Here is a 17,539-nt window from a genome sequence, read left to right as displayed (position 1 = left end):
TAGAACAACACATTTAGACAGCAACTCTCTTAGCATTTACAGAACTCTTATCTATCATGAGTTAACTGGCAATCAGTTAACTTGATGTCAGAAGACGTGTGAAGTAAAAGAAAAATAAATTTAGTATAATGTGCAGAAATAACTGAATTATATGACTTTTCTGGTGAAGTAATACAAAGAAAACTTTTACTCCAGAGCAAAGATAACCACTGTACTAAACCAAATCATTTCTACTGATCTCTGTTGCTTTGGTGTGATTAAAGTAGGAATCAATCTAGGACATCAGATGTTGCAGCAACACAGGACAGCATGACTATGATAGACTTTTACCACTGAAGATGTGGAGGCTGTTCTCTAAAGGAGTGTATGCTATTTTCATCCATCACCAAAACAAAACGTAACAGAGAAGGACCTGGCACGAGCAGGAGTTCCTCTCATGTTCACCCGCAGACCATGCAAAAGTCACCGCTGAAGGAGTAGCCAAGCTAATTCTTCCAGCAAGTCAGCCTGGAAAGGAACTAAGTACAGTCTGCCACCTCCATCAGCCTTCCTCTTTCTATATATACATAACTGTTGCTTCTTCCAGAGGTCTGACTCTGTGGTAGCAACCAAACAGTTCCATAAAAGCCTTCTTGGTGAGTTGCCACAGGTATGGTCAAAACTGCTGAAAGCCTTACTGATCTAGACACTGTAATTAGCTCAATACTTATATTTATCTTTTTTTTTTTTTTTAAGAAACCATCCCTCAATTGCACTTGCACAAATGGGAACAAAACCACGGCCAAAGAACAAACGTTATGAGGGTAAATTAAATAGCAGTTGTGAAAGGTTGAGATTCTACAGTGGTGAAAGACAAAAACAGACAGCAATTTTTATACAGGGAGAAATCTCAACAGAAATGCCAGCATAATGCAAAATAAACATGAATGACAAATTACTGGGTTAGACGTTTTGCTACCATGATATGTTCCCTGTTTGGCCTCAAAGGATCTTTGTGATACTTCCAATCGAATTCCAAGGAGCAGCAGTTCTTTTTGGAATTCCCCGAGACATAGAGACTTACTACTTGCTCAAATACTGCAGGTAAAATCCCGAGCAGCTTCCAATGGAACACAGGTTATCAGGGACCTGACCGGACCAAATCCTATCTGTTCACATGCAAAAACTGCTGCACAAAGACCAGATGCCTCAAATCTAAACCCCAACTGGGGTAACTTACAGTGCACAATAAGGGCTTGTCTGCACCGGGAAGAACAACTAAAATGTTGTCACACTGTGGAAGCCAGTGCGGACCCACTGGAGCTAATGATACCAAGCAGTCACACCACTTCACCAAGGCAGATGTTTCTGAGCCTGCACTGCTTAAACAAATGTAGAATAGTACTAAAGTGCCACTTAGGATAAAAGCTTTTCATGCAGTATGACCCCAGAGAGGGCCACTATCAACAAAGGTGGAAGATTTCACAAAAACTTCTTCCTGTACAGGAAAACTGATGGCATGATGGATGAATGACCTGCTAAGCACAGGAAATCACTGTTTGGCTACTTCTTTTCAGGCAAACACAAGGATAGCAAAAATTCTGGCTAACAAGCAGTGCTTAGGAATACAAGACAAATACACGAGTACATATTTCTGGTTTCTGTCTGTAGCAGGTACGGCTATCACATATAAATTAAGTCCAGGAATGACTCTGGCCTGAGGTTGAAATAAGTTATTTGGATGAAATGTGCAAAATTATTATTAAGTTACACAGCAGTACTGGGAGTCCTCACAGCCACCACGACATCCCACAGTCACCAAAGTCCAAGAGACAAAAACATCCTGGAAAGTCACAGAAGCGGAGATTTTAAGCTCTTCCTCTTATTTTTGCCAGTTTCTCAAATACTACACTTTTGCCTAGAGTTAACAAAAAAAAAAAATTGGTTTTGTCCACCTTGGTACTCTGGAGAATATTTGGAAATATAAATTCACTGCTGGAATTACTCTTTTTATCACATTTTACAGAAGCGGTTGCCAAACAAAACCCGGTATAACTGTCTCCTCTCCTCATTCCCGTTCCTGTCAACAGGGTGTTGATATCACCACTTAACAGGGGTCATTTAAATGTTAATATTCCCAAACACAGACAAAGTAAGGAAAACAACCCCAGAGAAAAAGCTTTTGGGGGTGGGGGAGAAGTGCAGGGAGCATCAGCTCTCCCTCTCCAAAGATGTGATCTTTGACGGCTCAATCTTAGATGAGGTTTTTATCTAAAACATACAGTGTGTGCTATGTATATATAAAGGATATAAGAGAAATTATACTTGTGTGTGCTGAGAGGGAGGGTACGATCCAAGTTTGAAGACTGATGGGGAAATAAACCCGAAATAGAACAAGCAGGAGAAAAGTAAACCAATAAAAAAGCCACTCCAAAAAGAAAACCTACTCCACTTTCTTCCTTTATGGAAACTGCACTGAAAGATAGGGCTGCAGCCTTTTCTCATTCTCCTGCCCTTACCATCTCCACAGTAGCATTACCTGATTTTATATACTCTTTTGGATTTTTGCCTCATAGTTATCCTCTCCCGACATTACAGAAACACTAAGAATTGAAGATTCCATAAAACTCCTGCTGGACAAGAATTGATTTGGGCAGCAATGTTGGATTAAGTAATCTATGCTTCCTGGTGAAGCTTCATAGAAATGGCTGTGAAGCATTGGAGCTGACCAAGAGAGGGAGTAGGGAATACACAGTAGCCAGGAAGGGTGGAAAAGGACTACTTTTTATACAGCGGCAAAAACTTGCTAGTTTAGTATTGTTCATATTCTCTGAAAATTCGTTTTCCATTTATCTGAGTTGCACTTGCACAACTGTTCTCTGGGGCACCGCTGTGAGCTCAATCAGGGAAGTGAACTGGGTTAAGGAATATGGCATTAAAAGGAGCCTTTACTGTCACTTTTCATAATCTACACCAATTTTCTAGTCCAGCTTCGTAGGAACTATACTGGCATAACTCTTCAGATGAAGCAGGATAGGAACAAGTGACTGTGAGCAATGCTGGTTTAAACGTTTTGACAGCACTACTGAAATACTCATCAGGCTGGGATGGAAAAAAACATCAGCAGGTATGCGAGCAACTGTCCCAAAAAGTGTGTTAAAGTCGGAATAATTCCAAACCAATTTGTCTTCAGTTTTCCACTGGGCTGGTATACAGTATTATCTCTGTAAGACAAGCCAAGAGCTAGAATTTCACTGAACAATGCAATTTGTCCTTAAATCATGCACAATTGCTGTCTCAGAGACTTCCAGCTGTACAACTGCCAACTCTACAACCACATGTGCTCAATAGAAGGTTCCTCTTAGTCAAGACTCAAAAAACATACCAATATACATTTATTTAGAAGCTTAAATGAACTTGATCTGGCTGCATTTATTATTTCCAATAGGAGGATGACAAAATTTAATAACCATCACATTTTAAAGCAAGTGTTTTTTTCTCCAATTTGCACACTAAGCAATTACAACTATCTTAAAATTAAAACCAGGCTATCTGCAATCTTGTCCAAGCAGTATCAACTAGTGTGGACCTGTGCCATGGCTGTATGACTATAAAGCTGCTCAGCACAACGTCATCGATGAAGAAAAAGTCTGGAGAATAATCTTCTCAACAGCAGCAGAAACAATTCTGGTTACTGTCAAGACAGCTAGGCTCAGCATAGTCTCATTTTTTTTGGCAAAAACTATGTGTTATTTCAGCCAAGTGACAAGTGATAGAGATCACAATAATGTCAATTAAAAAAAATGGTGAAAATTCTGCATAGGCCTTCCTCCCAGTCATGAGATGATGATGATGACGATGATTACTATTACTACTATTATCAAAAATAAATACAGATTCCTTTTATCAACTCTCTGGTCTTTCACTATTTAGGTGTGTGAACTCCATTTCCTTTTCTTGCTTTATAAGGCACTATGAGGAGTTTTCTCCTTCTAAGGAAGGCTGTGAGTCTGTCCCAGTCACACAACTCTCCTGATACATCAAGAAAAAAACCCATAACTTTTCCAGTCTTCTGCTACGTCAGAAGGACTATTTATCTATACAGACAGGATTTTCTGAAATACAAGTTCTAGGCTCGACTATGTAATGAGCAAACTATGTTATCTCAGACGGGGTAGCAAGGAGACATGACTCTTTCTTCCAGCTTGGTTCCTGAACATATTTTTCCTCAGTCATTATGATAACTAGGACTTAATAGCATTGCTCTCCTTCTGACTCACTTTAGGGCATTGCTGTCTGGGGTGGGGAGGTGGAAGCAGGACACTCTTACACTTCCCCTTTACATTATCTGTACATCCAGCCAAACGGACTGCATATTCAGCTCCTCTTAACTAGGCATGAACTGGCTTCAGATAAAAATTTAGCATTAGGAGTGCTATGGAAATCTCTTTCTGAAAAGTCTAAGAAAAGGAAAATAACTGTGTGTGCACATCCACCCCACTCTTTGGTGTTACAAATGCACAGAGTCTGAGAAATTATTGGACACCATGGATAATTATAAAGTGAAATCAGTATTTACTGTTTCTTCATGACCTAACTTGTCTTGCAGTCTCTGCTATAATTTATAGATCACCCAAACCATAAAAATAAACATAAAACCATCTATTTTTTTCTTTTTCGGTTAGTAAGAGACTCATAGCAATGCTGTGGAATCAAGAATGAGCCTGTAGGAAAAACAAAGATAAGCCATCGCAATCAACAAGATACATGTGGACAGTGTGTGAGATATGTTGCATTTCTGCTGATATAAATATACTCATATAGACAAGATGCACTCTCAGCTTCATTAGGGCCCCATACACCCTATAATCTGCTTACCACCAACTCCTATGGCTTTGTCCCAGCACAAACCATGACTACAGTGTATTTGCTCTAAGTAGCAGGCACTCAAGGAGATCTGGCCCAAATTATGGTAACTACACATAGTATTAAAACCACTTTTGACAACATAAACAAAATAAAAATAAACTCTCTCAATTTCTTATTTTTCAGCAAGAAACTGGAAAGGCTATTCTCTAATAAATTCTAATTTTCTTCAATATTCAGGAATGTAATGTATGGAAAATTAACTAGGAAATACTGTTAGTTCTTGTCAATTTTTTATATTACTACTTCTTTTCATCACCTGCAAAATGAAGCAGAAGTAATTAGAAATCCAGGGACTTACTTTCTCTTACTCTCATCACTGTACTTTTATAGTCATCAGCTTCACTGAAATAATGACTAAGAGGTACAATAAATAAAGCCAACTATAAATAAAGCATAGGCCTCTTTCTCAGTGAAAGTTATGTAAAAAGCTGGAGTCTTGTTTTCCAGAGGCTGCCCACTAAAACTTGATTAAACACTCAAATTATAACTTAGGAGCTGCCTCTAACATGAGTTCCATGTGCAAAGAAAACCTCAGAGCAACTCTGCACTGAGCATGATGGTACTTCTAATGAGCACTGCCTGCCCCTTTGGGGAAAATAGAGAATAAAGCTTGAATTAACAAAATTCACCAATTTTTAGCACAGTTGCAGTACACCGTGAACAGAGGCACCACTCAGCCTGGGCTTACAGATGCAGGGCTGTTCTCAGCTGCATTAACCCACGGGCAGCTGGGAAAGCACATAGAGGGGTATGTCCCATTCCTGCTGACCCTCTCAGGGTCTTAGTGCCAATACCCAGAGCGCAATACAAGAGCAGAGACAGCCACTCTCACACTATTTCACAACACACCTGCTCTCAGGTGCTGGCTCAACATGAGTAACTCAAAGGTGGCCATGGTAACTCCACAGTGAAGATACACCTTAAATATATCTTTACAAAGTATGTTGCCTTCTGAAACTGGGCCATCAAAAAAGTTTCTGACCCTCTCAGAAATTTCTATCCTCCTTCCTCCTCTAATACCTGCCCCCTGCCCTTTATAATGCTAATATTTGTTAGGGTAGGTTCACCTATTGACACTTAAATGATCATGGGCAAGTACCTGTGCAAGGAAAAGGAGAGAGGTTTTCCTTCTGAAGCATTTCGGTGACCTGGTCAGCCACACACCCCACGTTGCTGAGGGTGCTCAGCCCAGAGTGGGAGCTGATGGCAAGCAGGTCTTCAGTCTGATTTGTACCTTCAGCGAGCACCTTGCAGGGGACCTTTTATTAACAGTACTCCAGGCAGTCCAAGCAAAAACAGGAACAGAGAACATAAGAGGACAACTGACTGACCCCAGTTGCTTTTCCTTGACAGTCTAGGGCACCAAAAAAAAAAAAAACAAAACAAAACAAAACAAACAAACAAACACCAACAAAATCCCCAAAAAACAACCAACCAAACAAAAAAAAACAAAACAAAAAACCACCACCAAAAAATAAAACAAAAACCAAAACTAGCCATCCAAAGAAACAGTTCTTCTGAGGTAGTTTCTCTGTTACCTCAGTGTATTGACATAGCAAGAAGTGTCAGACCCTGAAGAGGAGAAATTGGTTCATCAGCTTGAAGTCAGATGAGAAAAGAAAACAGCAGCACCATGGTAGGTTTAGGCTGCTGAGCCTGTGCGTGTTTGCTACTTTCATTAAATTTAAAGTTCTGTTAAGTATGCACTCATCAGCCAGTGATGCACAGTACAAAAGCAGAAGGGAATGTACAGTGTAGCACAGATGTCCTTGCTTTACAACTCCCTTTGAAAAACCAGACTTGGAAAAACCTGACCTGCTGACACCCTCAGGGCTGCAGAACATCTAGGCTGCTGAACACTAAAGCCTGCAGTGAGTACCAGGAGTTCATCAGCAAGTGAATCTGCTGAAAACTCTCACAATCTGAGTCTTTGTCCAATGTCCAAACTAGAGTGTATTTCTCCCCACAGGCAGAAACACTGATAAATAGAGTAGACAGGTAGATCGATCAATGTATCTTTGATGACACATTACATTAGCTAAAAAGAAAAGACTTAAATCCTTCCAAATTAAAGTCACTTCCAAAATAAATTTAAAAAAATAAATAAAAAAAGGTAATAAACTCTGCCCATATGTCCAGTTTACAAGTTTGCTGTGTGATTTGAAAACTTATACCTTCAGTCAGGAATTATTATCAGGGTGGAGTTTGTGAGCAGTTCTTTCAACAGTGGTGCTGCTGCCTGAAATAGTTTCCCTCTTAAATAGTTATTTTTAATCCAGACCAGTCTGCTGCAACTTGGCTCATCCCACAGCTAACAAAACAGTGGTACAAACACATCTGAAGGGTGAGGAGGGCACTTCCTTTAGCCTTGGTGCAGCTAAAAGGAACTTATAAAAAATGTTAATGTTCCCTGTCTGTTTCAATAGAAAATAAAGTGCTTTAGTTTAAATACCTTCTGCAGTGGAGTAAGTTAAACTATTTAACCTAAATAGAGTCATGAATAAACCACGGGGGCCGTGACTTTTAATTTGCTGATGTTCTCATCCTTATAGGCACATATGAGCCTGCCCACTCAGTATATTTCTTAATTAGCACAGCAACTGTGTACCTGAGTTTACATAAACTTAAACTTGTCTTTGCTTTTAAACCTAATTTGGTCCCTAAACAATAAATATTATAGGAATATAAAACAGGTTGACAAATTTGATAACTAGAAGCATTTTTTAAAGTGGTATAACATGTGATGTGTGCCACAGACCACATCACTGCAAAAAATAAATGACCATAGCCCCAAAATGCTGAAGATGAAACCACGAGCTATTGGAAATGTGGTACATAGCTGGAGTTAGGCAATAAGGATTCAGAGTCCAATAAAACATTGACCACATGACAGGTAGGGATCAGAGAGAGCATGCTTCTACATTGTCCAATCTATGGACTACTGGATTCTAGAAAGTAGTTAATTTTTCTGTGGAAGATCCCCAGTATATCTTGTATGAGACCCTCATAGACCATTTGTGGTCTATTTCAAAGTCCACTTACTACTTTTGCTTTACCTCCTAACACTATTTACTTCATTGAATCCAAGGGAATATGAGCACATTTGTGAGGGGATTTGGACTGATTTCAGCAATTTACTTTTGGAGTCTGGCTCACAAGACTGAACACCACCAGCAAATAAGAAATTTACTTTCAGAGCATTTTCTTTCTCTCCAAAAGGGGCGTGGGTACTGTTGATTTCTTCATGTGTAGTAGAGGTTGACACTGACTGCAAAGGACTAAAATTTTTATTTGAAAGCAAAAGTCTAATGTTAGAACATAATTTAAGAGTGCAACAATCCACATTAATCCAATGGACACTCACTCAGGACTATGGTCCTGAGTTTCACCAACAGTGAAATAAGGTGTTCTGGTAAAGAGTAAGTGTTTTTTTTAGAGGTTAGCTTTCAACTTCATGCCAAAAAAACCACCGCTATTTGAAAAATCCCAGCCAGGATCAAAACAATAGAAAAAATGGAAATAAAGTAATGCACTTTTTACATGTGGGTTTTACTCCACATGTTCTCAGTAATGTGAAATTTAAAACATGATTTTCAGATTACATCACTTATATATCAGCCTTTAAATATACTATCAATGGTTTATCAAATTTCCAGTAGTAGAGAAGAAACTAGGACCTCAGTTTCCCAGAATTTTATGGCACAGAGGGTACTTGTGACTTCCTAGTTTGCTCACCCCGAGTCTCCACTAGCCCATTGTTAGGGGAAATTAAAACAGAAATATTCTCATTGATAATTAATATATTATCCTAAAAGCCCAGAACTCATCAGATATTTAATTTTATATAATTTTAGAAGTTGTATACAGAAATACGTCAGGTACTCAGAAAGTGAGCAGGAAATCACCCCATACAGAAGGAACATCAGAGTTTAAGCAGAATACTTACTCTGTGCCACTTTCAACCATTTGCGTTAGGAGGGAAATGCCATCGAGGTTTATAAATTCTTGGGCAAATGTAACATCCCGTGAGTAGTTGGCTAAGTCTTTCAGTGCTTCTAACTTTGCATCCATACTAGAAGACTGTATCCTCTCATGGAGCTGCTGTGCATTTTGAGCCTAAGAGAGAAACAAAACACAGAAAAACAAAAACAACAAAAAAGCTTTTGTTACAATGAAAATCATGAATAAAACGTTAAATTAAGTAGGAACAATAGCCATGTTTAATCCTAATGATACTTAACACTTCCATGCTCAGAAAAGTAGCTCAAATACAAATTACTCTCATAAAAGTATTACTCCATATTTACCTATAATTATTCGGACTCTTGTAGAACCATTAGATGAGCAATGGACAGATATCCCATTGTCTCAGGTAAAATGGAAGCATTACAAAAGACAGCCTTTGGCTTGAAGAGCTTATGTGTCACATCAATAAAAGTAGAAATCAAAATAAAACAAATTGAATGAGACAATCTCAGTATAATAACAGCGGCACATTTTTTCCTGTCAATGCTTACTCAGTTTACTCATTTTTCATGACCTTTAACAACAAGGACCATATACTGTCCTAATCAGATTATATAAATAGAGGACAGCTTCAGGTCTTCTGCTCCTTCCTACCCCTCTTCTTTTGTTCGCAGTCAGTGAGTTCGAAAACTCACAGTCTCTCAATGAGGAGCACAGGAATAATTAGTTTCCACATAATACTGTGATATTATCTGTCATGCATCTTTATGTAAATTCAATATCCTCATATGTTAGGCTATTCTGACCATTAATATTTTAAATAGAGGATGAGAGAGTGAAATTTAAAATGGACATCGGTGACAAAAAGCTAAAGAAATATTTAAATAATGCATATTAAATTGTCTCTCTCTTTAGCCATGCAAATACTTTAAAATATATCTCACGTTTTCAATTTGATGCTTTTACTTACCTGAACAGAATATTCAAAAGCTTCAGTTCATAGCTAGCTAGACAATACTTTTCTTAGAAAAATAATCCTCCTCATTATGTATAGAGATACTTGCAAAACCCTGTTTCCTCAAATTCATTTCTTACCTGCACCCAATGAAAGCTGAATGAGAGGCTACGTGTCATTAGGAAAACAAATTAAATGCAAATTCTGTTGAGAGTTATTTTCTCTGAGATGATGCTTATTCTGTCTCAGCTGGAGAAGAAATATAGAAGAAAGGGCTGTGCTGACAGACAATTCCCTTTCTGTTCAAGTAATGAATATACTTTTCACAGAGATGGTCATCTCTGTAGATCAAGATCCTGAGATAGCAGTCATTTTTAGTGCAAGTGAACGTTTAAACAAGGAGCCCAGGAAAAAAAACAGCACTGTGTCGTTACAGATACAGCTTCCTAGCTACATAACTTTGATTGTTTCAAAAAACATTAGTAAGTTAAGTGTTCCACTGTCCTCAGCAAGGTTTGTTACTTCTCATTTTTACAAAGAAAAATTAATGCATGATCTCCAGTCAGCATTTGGCTAGAACCCATGTGGTAAGGAGCTTGTACAGGGAGGAAATACCTTCTAGTTAGTATAACTGTGGTTAACGTCTTCAGTTAAGAGAGTATTGAGAAGAAATGGAATATCTTCAGTCCTGAGCTTTTTCATGCCTAAAGTATAGGGTGACACAGCTTAGCATTTACAGTTACATTACCAATAGCAGTTACATTACCTATAAAAAGGCAGAAACCTGTCATCCAAAAGGTCTTTCTGCCACTCTAAGTTACCTACTCTACCAGTGGATTTGAGTTCTAATGGGGAAACAAGGGCTTATAGAGTCTCTGCGTAATGGCAACATCTACTCAAATGGTACTAAAAGAGTATCTCTCAAGCTTAAGCAGGTGGTAGGGTAAACCATTTGCCAAAGTCCATGGAAAAAGTAAAAATAGACACCACTAACTTTCAACTTCCAGGGTAACAACAGAATAATTCCTCCAACCCTCTTCCTTCATCAGGGAGGGTGAAGAAAATCTTGCTCAAGTACTCTTGTATAATTAGCTGCAAAAACTCAGAGCAACTATCATTACCTGAACCAGAAGTTCAACAGCCAACACCTACCTTACCAAACTTCCTCATTCATGGAGCTGTTTCTTACTCTAGATTCCCCACTATAAAAACTCAGGAAGACTCAGAGATGCAAAGCATCCTCAAAACATTACCGTTTCTCAGAGTACATGCAATGTCTGAATTCCTGACCACCTCAGAAAAGAAACACTGAAAAATTTTCAGTACTGCCATGGCAGCTGCATTGCCCTGACTTCGGACATGGTTGCTCAAATTTAACCTTAAGCTCATTAAAATTGTGCACATGCCTTCTACTTGCCATAGATTTGGGAAGTTTCCACCCCCACTATCTGCCTACTGAAGGATACAGCTCTTCCAGCTTTCCATGGGAACCTGGTTCTCTGAAAGCTCCTGGACTCAGTGAAAATGAAACAAATAGAAAAGATGAACAAAACAGCTAGTTCAGTGTGACTGAGTGGCTCTCATGAGCTGCTCAACCAGTAAGTCTGAGTGGGCAAACTTTGGGCAGCAGAGCTGTGTAAACGTGCTGTGTAAACAATGCCTCCTCTTCATACACATTGACATCAGATTATCTCTGGTTCACCCTTTCTCTTGAGGAGACATTTCTGGCCCTAGCATGAACACCTTGGGCTGGTGAACTGCTGCTGCCAGTCCAGTCAGTTCCATTACACACATATCAATACCAAGCATGGAAAGAGCTAATCCTACCTCTCCCCCAAACTGAGAACATCAGTACAGGGATGTGCAATAACAGCTCACCTACAGTGCACAACAGCAGCAAGAGCCGGACCAACCTATCAACAGAGATATGTTAATCCTCTTTCCTCCACAGTCAGTGATAGCTTTGAAATTCACCAGACTAAAATGAAAATATTCACTCAGACACAGCTTGGTACCCTCTACAGAGCACAAAAATCCATGTTACAAAAGTGGTTCAGCCCTGTTTTAAGCACATAAAAGAGCACTTAGTATCATCATAGGCTTTATCTGGCTATGTCAATATTCCATCACCAAAGTTTACACAGAGCTGTAGTTTTCTTCCAATAAACAAGTTTTGCAAGACACTGCATCCAATAAACTTTGCTCCTTCTACTATTGGAAGAAAAAGAACGGACAAGGACAGAGGAAATCTTGAATAAAGGGTAAACAAATATTTATCTTAGCAAGAGTGCTGGTATATGTCTCACTGGAAACATGGACAGAAGTCACATTGGATGTTGTTGTCCCAAATACCTGATGGGTGAAAATATTGCTTTGATGAACATCATGCAGTTCTCACAAGCCTCCTAGTTCTTGTTGCCATAGCACTCATATGTGCTTATGGAATGTACAGCTCACTTATGACTGCATTAAAAAATGAAACCCAGATGAAATATGCTCTGAATGTTTACCAGAGAGCCATTTTAATGATTTACAAGCCATCAGTGGATGGACAGAGAGCACAGCTCATTAAAGCAATAGCAGAGCTGGCTGCCATGTCTGTACTCTTACTGAAATATCACTCAGGTAAGAAAAAAATATATATAAACCTCCACAACTGAGAATCATTAGAGGGAATTAACAGAAATGTGGCTGCTCAAGTAAATGAATGGCAGAATTAACTGCTCTCCTGTTTAGAAGAAGGGAAGGAAGGGAAGTTTGTAAAACGTGTGCTATTGAAGCCCCAGCATTTCAAAAGGCTGTCAAGTGGCATAAACTGCATGTCTAGTCTTAAATGACTCGCTCCAAGGACATCCAGAAAGGTTGCCCATAGGGAGTAGCAGTGCTTAAAAGGAGCAGCTTGATGAGATTGTCAGCTTAAAGAGAAAACTAATGACCTAAATCCAGAATGTGACTTGCTTAGAGACTTAAATAGCCATTTGGAGGTTAAGAATCCCAAGATCATCCTAACAAGAGATTCTACCAATCAAATTATCATTTCTTTGCCAGCGAATACTTTGTGTAAACTTTGAAAGCAACTTATTAACCACACATACTCAGGGTTCTACAGAGTACAAAATACAACAAGTAAGGATGAGAGGGAGGTCACAGATCCAAAAGCAACCACTATCAAACATGAATGTGCTATGGAAGAAATTTGGACCATTGATTTAAATTGCTGTTTTACCCCTATGTAATTGGTTATCTTCTTTATCCTTTACAGATTGCTGTCACATTAGTCAACATTCTGCTAGAAAAAGGGCATTCAGACCATCAGTAACTATCAAATACACTTTTGTACTAACCAAACAGGTGCATTTCTGTGGTTTAATTGAAATTGCTCAGTGTTGAAATGCCTAAACTGCTGCTTTTTCCTAGATTGTTATTGCTACTTCACCTAGAACTGCATATATGTCAGAGACCAATGGAGTCGATACGTTACATAATTGTCATTGTGCACATACCAGATTCAACAGACCCACCAAGACTGACTAGTGTGTGATGCCAGATAGGTAATAAGATTCCATTTTAATTAGTACATAATTAATTGCTAACATCTTTTACATGAATGCTGAAGCACAATTTCCACGTCTAAAGCCCTGTACAGACCTGACACATTGAGCAGTCCTATGGAATCACAATACTCAATTATGGGAGCAGGAATAGAGAAATGGTCACATCTAGAGTCACTTATTAAATCAATGACAAAAGCATTACAGATGCATAACCATACATATTATGTAAATACGTCTAAAATAAGCTTATGCAATCAGTAGCCACTTCTCAATGTTTTATAAGCATTTTTCCCTCTTGCTGCATTTGAAACAATCCTTTTTGCTTACTATTCAAAACATGTCTTTGGAAACCTGAAAAAATGAAATGAAACCTTTGTCTGTAAAAAGACAAAACCCAACTTCACTTCTCTAATCTTTGTCTTGTACTATGAGAAGACAAATATAAAAGTAGCTTATTGACCTCCATGGTCAATGCTTCTGGTATAAAGTTCAATTAACAACTAATTTAACATTACATGATAAACATAAGCACAATCATAGGTTAGAACTGCAAAAATTTATGCATTTACAGAATATATTAAAGCAGTTGTAGGGCAAAGATTATAGACCAAATCCTAAACATTTACTTAAAGATAAAGGATTAAGATTTATAAGCAGTAACAGGTTAAAAAAACTTGTTGAGATCACATATAAATAAAAACCCACATTCCTCCTATCTGTAGAAGCATTCAGAGAAAACACTATGATGACTATTACTGAACACCCCTATTTACATGATTGCTCATGATATAACGCAATACATCTGCCTACAAACAACTTACAAGTTTGAAAACTCAACTGATCTCTGACCAAGGGATCAAAGAAAAACATGTGAAAAACATAAATTATCGAGCCCCATAAAAACCACATCAGAAAAGGCTACCCCTTGACTCACTGTTTAAGGTATATAGTTAATGAGCAAGGCATGTTTTGTAAGTGCCCAAGAAGCTACTTTTAAATAAACAGTTGGTGTTCAAATAACCATTTCTGTTAGGAAATTATTAAATTTAAAAAAGGAAGCCAGTTCCTTTAATTTAATTTTCCCAGTATTTTAGCATCTTTTAAAAAGGATTAGTCATTTGAAGAAGGATTTGCAGGATCTGATTGAAGAAATCCTGCAGTTGAACAGACTAAAAGGTTGGACTCTGCTTGCTGCATTGCAGGACACAAAACTCCTTTTGGATCAGTCTCACACTCGGGAGCAATTAACAGTTCATTTATACACCTACCCACCATGCATTGGAATACAGGTATCACAAAACAGGCAATAGCGATACGGCATTTCGACTGTCACATATGTTCAAACACAAAGAAAAGTTGCATAAGAAACTTTTGATGAGTCCCTCCAGAAATGCAAATGGACAAAGGGGGAAAACAGGTCACAGAAAACTGCAAAAACACAAAACAGCCCAGAGAGCTGGTAAGAAAGATGATAGGAGAGGTTAAAATAAATAAGAAAGATGATATAGGAACAGGGATAATACGAGAGAAATTCAATCTGTACTCAAGTTACCTAGGAAACAGTGTCTGTGTGGTGAGCGGTTTATAGAGGGGAAAAAAAATAGCATTGTTTAGAAAAAACAGCTTTTCAGAGAATGGCACAAATTTAGCAAACAGACCTACGGAAACAAAGAGGCAGTTCAAATTCCCACCAGGCCTAACGACCGGCATTTGCAAACCTTTAACTCAAAGAAATTTAAAATAGGCACATTGTAAATCTCTCAAGGCAAGTATTTATAATGGATTTAGCAGCACACCATAACTGCAGTTTTGCCCTTGCAATATTAACAATGGTTTTCAGAAAAAGATCCCTGTATACACACACAAAATAATCCAAACTCGAGATTAAAAAAGAGAAAATATTTAACATTTAGATTTGAGGAGACAGATTTCAAATCCTATTTTTAAAAAAGACAACCCAAAAGATTATGGTTTTCTACTTTCTTTCCTCTCTCCTTTTAATCTTTAATAGCACCTACTCTGGGTACATGAGCAATAAAAAAATTTTAGGCTTATGACAACAGGACTCGAAAAGATCGTATCTCATCCTTCTCACCCAAATTTCTATGACTCAGGCCATGCAACTGTGAATGGGTACAGCCAGACTACTGGCTGTCATGGTAATAAACTGCATAAAAATTAATCACTAGAAAAGCATTTTAAGTTCATGCAGCCTTCAGAATTGGTCAACTCAACTCCTCTCAACTCTTCAAGGAAAAAAAGGTTTCCTCAAAAGACTTCTGAAGTTCAGGGCAGATTTTTTTCCCCCACAACAGCCAGGAAGTAGGCAGTTCAGGTCTTTCTGAAACTATCCCAGAAACTGCATAATCCATATGTGCTTTCTTTTAAGTTCTCTCAATCTTTCTCTTCTTCCCTAATTCCTCCACCTTTTCATAAAGCAATTTTATTGGTATGATTTTCTTTTTCTAGTGGAAGGCGAAAGATAGTTTCAGCTTTATACTGTTGTACAATAGAAAAAAGGGGGGGGGGGCAGGGGGGAGAGGAATTCAGAATCTTAATATTTTCACATGATTAGAAAAACATTGCCCACCCAGTACTAACAGCTAAGAAAGCATCTTTCCCATTTTGCAGGAGTGTATCATGCAGCCTGTTCTTCACATTATCTCTTCCAACTACTGCTCCTCTCATATGGAATTTCAGAGGAAAAAATGGAAACAGATGGCCTGTTAGCTTTTCAGGGTAAACGACAAGCTCTGTGTGGGTCACCACTTTAAAAACCACAGCTTGGAAGCCTTTAATCTATCTATTTTAGGTACTGCTATGATGACCATTTCAACAGTACCTTAAAGAGCAAAGAGGCTATTGTAGAGTGGGAACATGCAGAACTTCATTTTGTATCTACTGAAAGAATACAAATACTCTCTAATCTGACAAAAGCCAATCTGTTCCTTCAAAACCTTCTAAACTACCTCTCTGATTTTGGGAAAAAATTAAAAAAAAACTTTTTAAAAACATCAGTAAGTTTGAAAACAAACACTGGTTCAGGGATAAATATCAATATTGAATACTCAGGAGTAGACCAGCCTTTATCTTAAAACAGGATGGCTGAGTCATTCATAACTGCAGGCCAGTGCCAGAGAAGTTCATAATTTGGTAAGCAACAAGCAATATCTCAGCATCCTAAGGACTCCTGTCTTGGCTAACTGACCCTAAGATAAATCCCCAAAGAAACTCACCAAGCAGATGATGGCCCTATGCAAAATCACACCTTCCTGCCCATAGGTAGTACCAGAAAGTGTTCTACATCCAAAATTTGTCTTTTGTGTTTGTAGGTCACATTTCTAATTGCTTGATCCAAGTATCATGAAAACAGCGAGCCAGCCATTTTCACAGATCAGTGGCAGCACAGCCTCTCTTCAGTTTTGCATGGTGCAACTGGTTGTGGATTTTGAGACAGGGGAGGATTCCAGGAGTCATCTCATGGGGTTACTCCATGCTGTGGTTACACAAAAAGAATCATACAGTGCATTTGGACCATGTTGGTTCTTGAGGAACCACAGATGTTGTTTTGATTCCATGAGATCACAAGTCTGGGCAGTACTGGAGAGGATATTTGTTCTTAAGAAGTCCCAGAGGTTAGAAGGACCTAGTGCTGGGGTTTTCTGTTTCTGAGTAAGTTCCACCAAGTGGGGTTTACTCTACCAGCAAGTGGCTTCCCGGTGTACAAGGTTGTTCTGGAGACATATGCCAAGAGACTGGAGCCACACAGACCGTGACAGAGCCATGGTCTTAAACTGCTGTTTATTTTTATGACTCTGGTGGTCTAGTGGTTAGGGTGCAGGACTCTCACCGCTGCGACCCGGGTTCGATTCCCAGCCCCCCGGGCAGATGGAGTTCGTCAGCCCTGTGAGGCAATCCATCTAAGAGAAGGTCACTCTAAACAAACCTACGTCCTGGGGACCTCACTGCCACTGTCCAAGTTTGCTTGGCCCCGGCAGATGAACCTCAGGATTAAAGGGTGGGCTCAGTTCAGCGCAAGCTGTGTCTCACCAAAAAAATCCACTGCGCAGGCTCAAAGGGTTAATGACCTTTCCCAAATCTTCGCTCGCGAAGACTGGCCATTATTATTTTTATGACTATAAAACTCTGTATACAA

General features: G+C 38.7%; 1 protein-coding gene across 3 annotated transcripts in view; it reads right to left on the bottom strand.

Moving 5' to 3' along the window:
• ELMO1 (engulfment and cell motility 1) overlaps positions 1-17,539 on the bottom strand; it is a 315,174-nt gene that overhangs the window by 215,195 nt on the left and 82,440 nt on the right. For all 3 annotated transcript variants that reach the window (XM_017823374.1, XM_017823383.1, XM_017823392.1), the window contains one exon: positions 8,855-9,024. In XM_017823374.1, the coding sequence (XP_017678863.1) occupies positions 8,855-9,024 (170 nt within the window). The remainder of the gene's footprint in view (positions 1-8,854; positions 9,025-17,539) is intronic.

This window comes from Lepidothrix coronata, unplaced genomic scaffold (assembly GCF_001604755.1).
Source record: "Lepidothrix coronata isolate B3197 unplaced genomic scaffold, Lepidothrix_coronata-1.0 Scaffold3, whole genome shotgun sequence".
NCBI lineage: Eukaryota > Metazoa > Chordata > Aves > Passeriformes > Pipridae > Lepidothrix > Lepidothrix coronata.
Note: the sequence above shows the minus strand (reverse complement) of the source record. Positions and strands in the feature narration are given on the sequence as shown.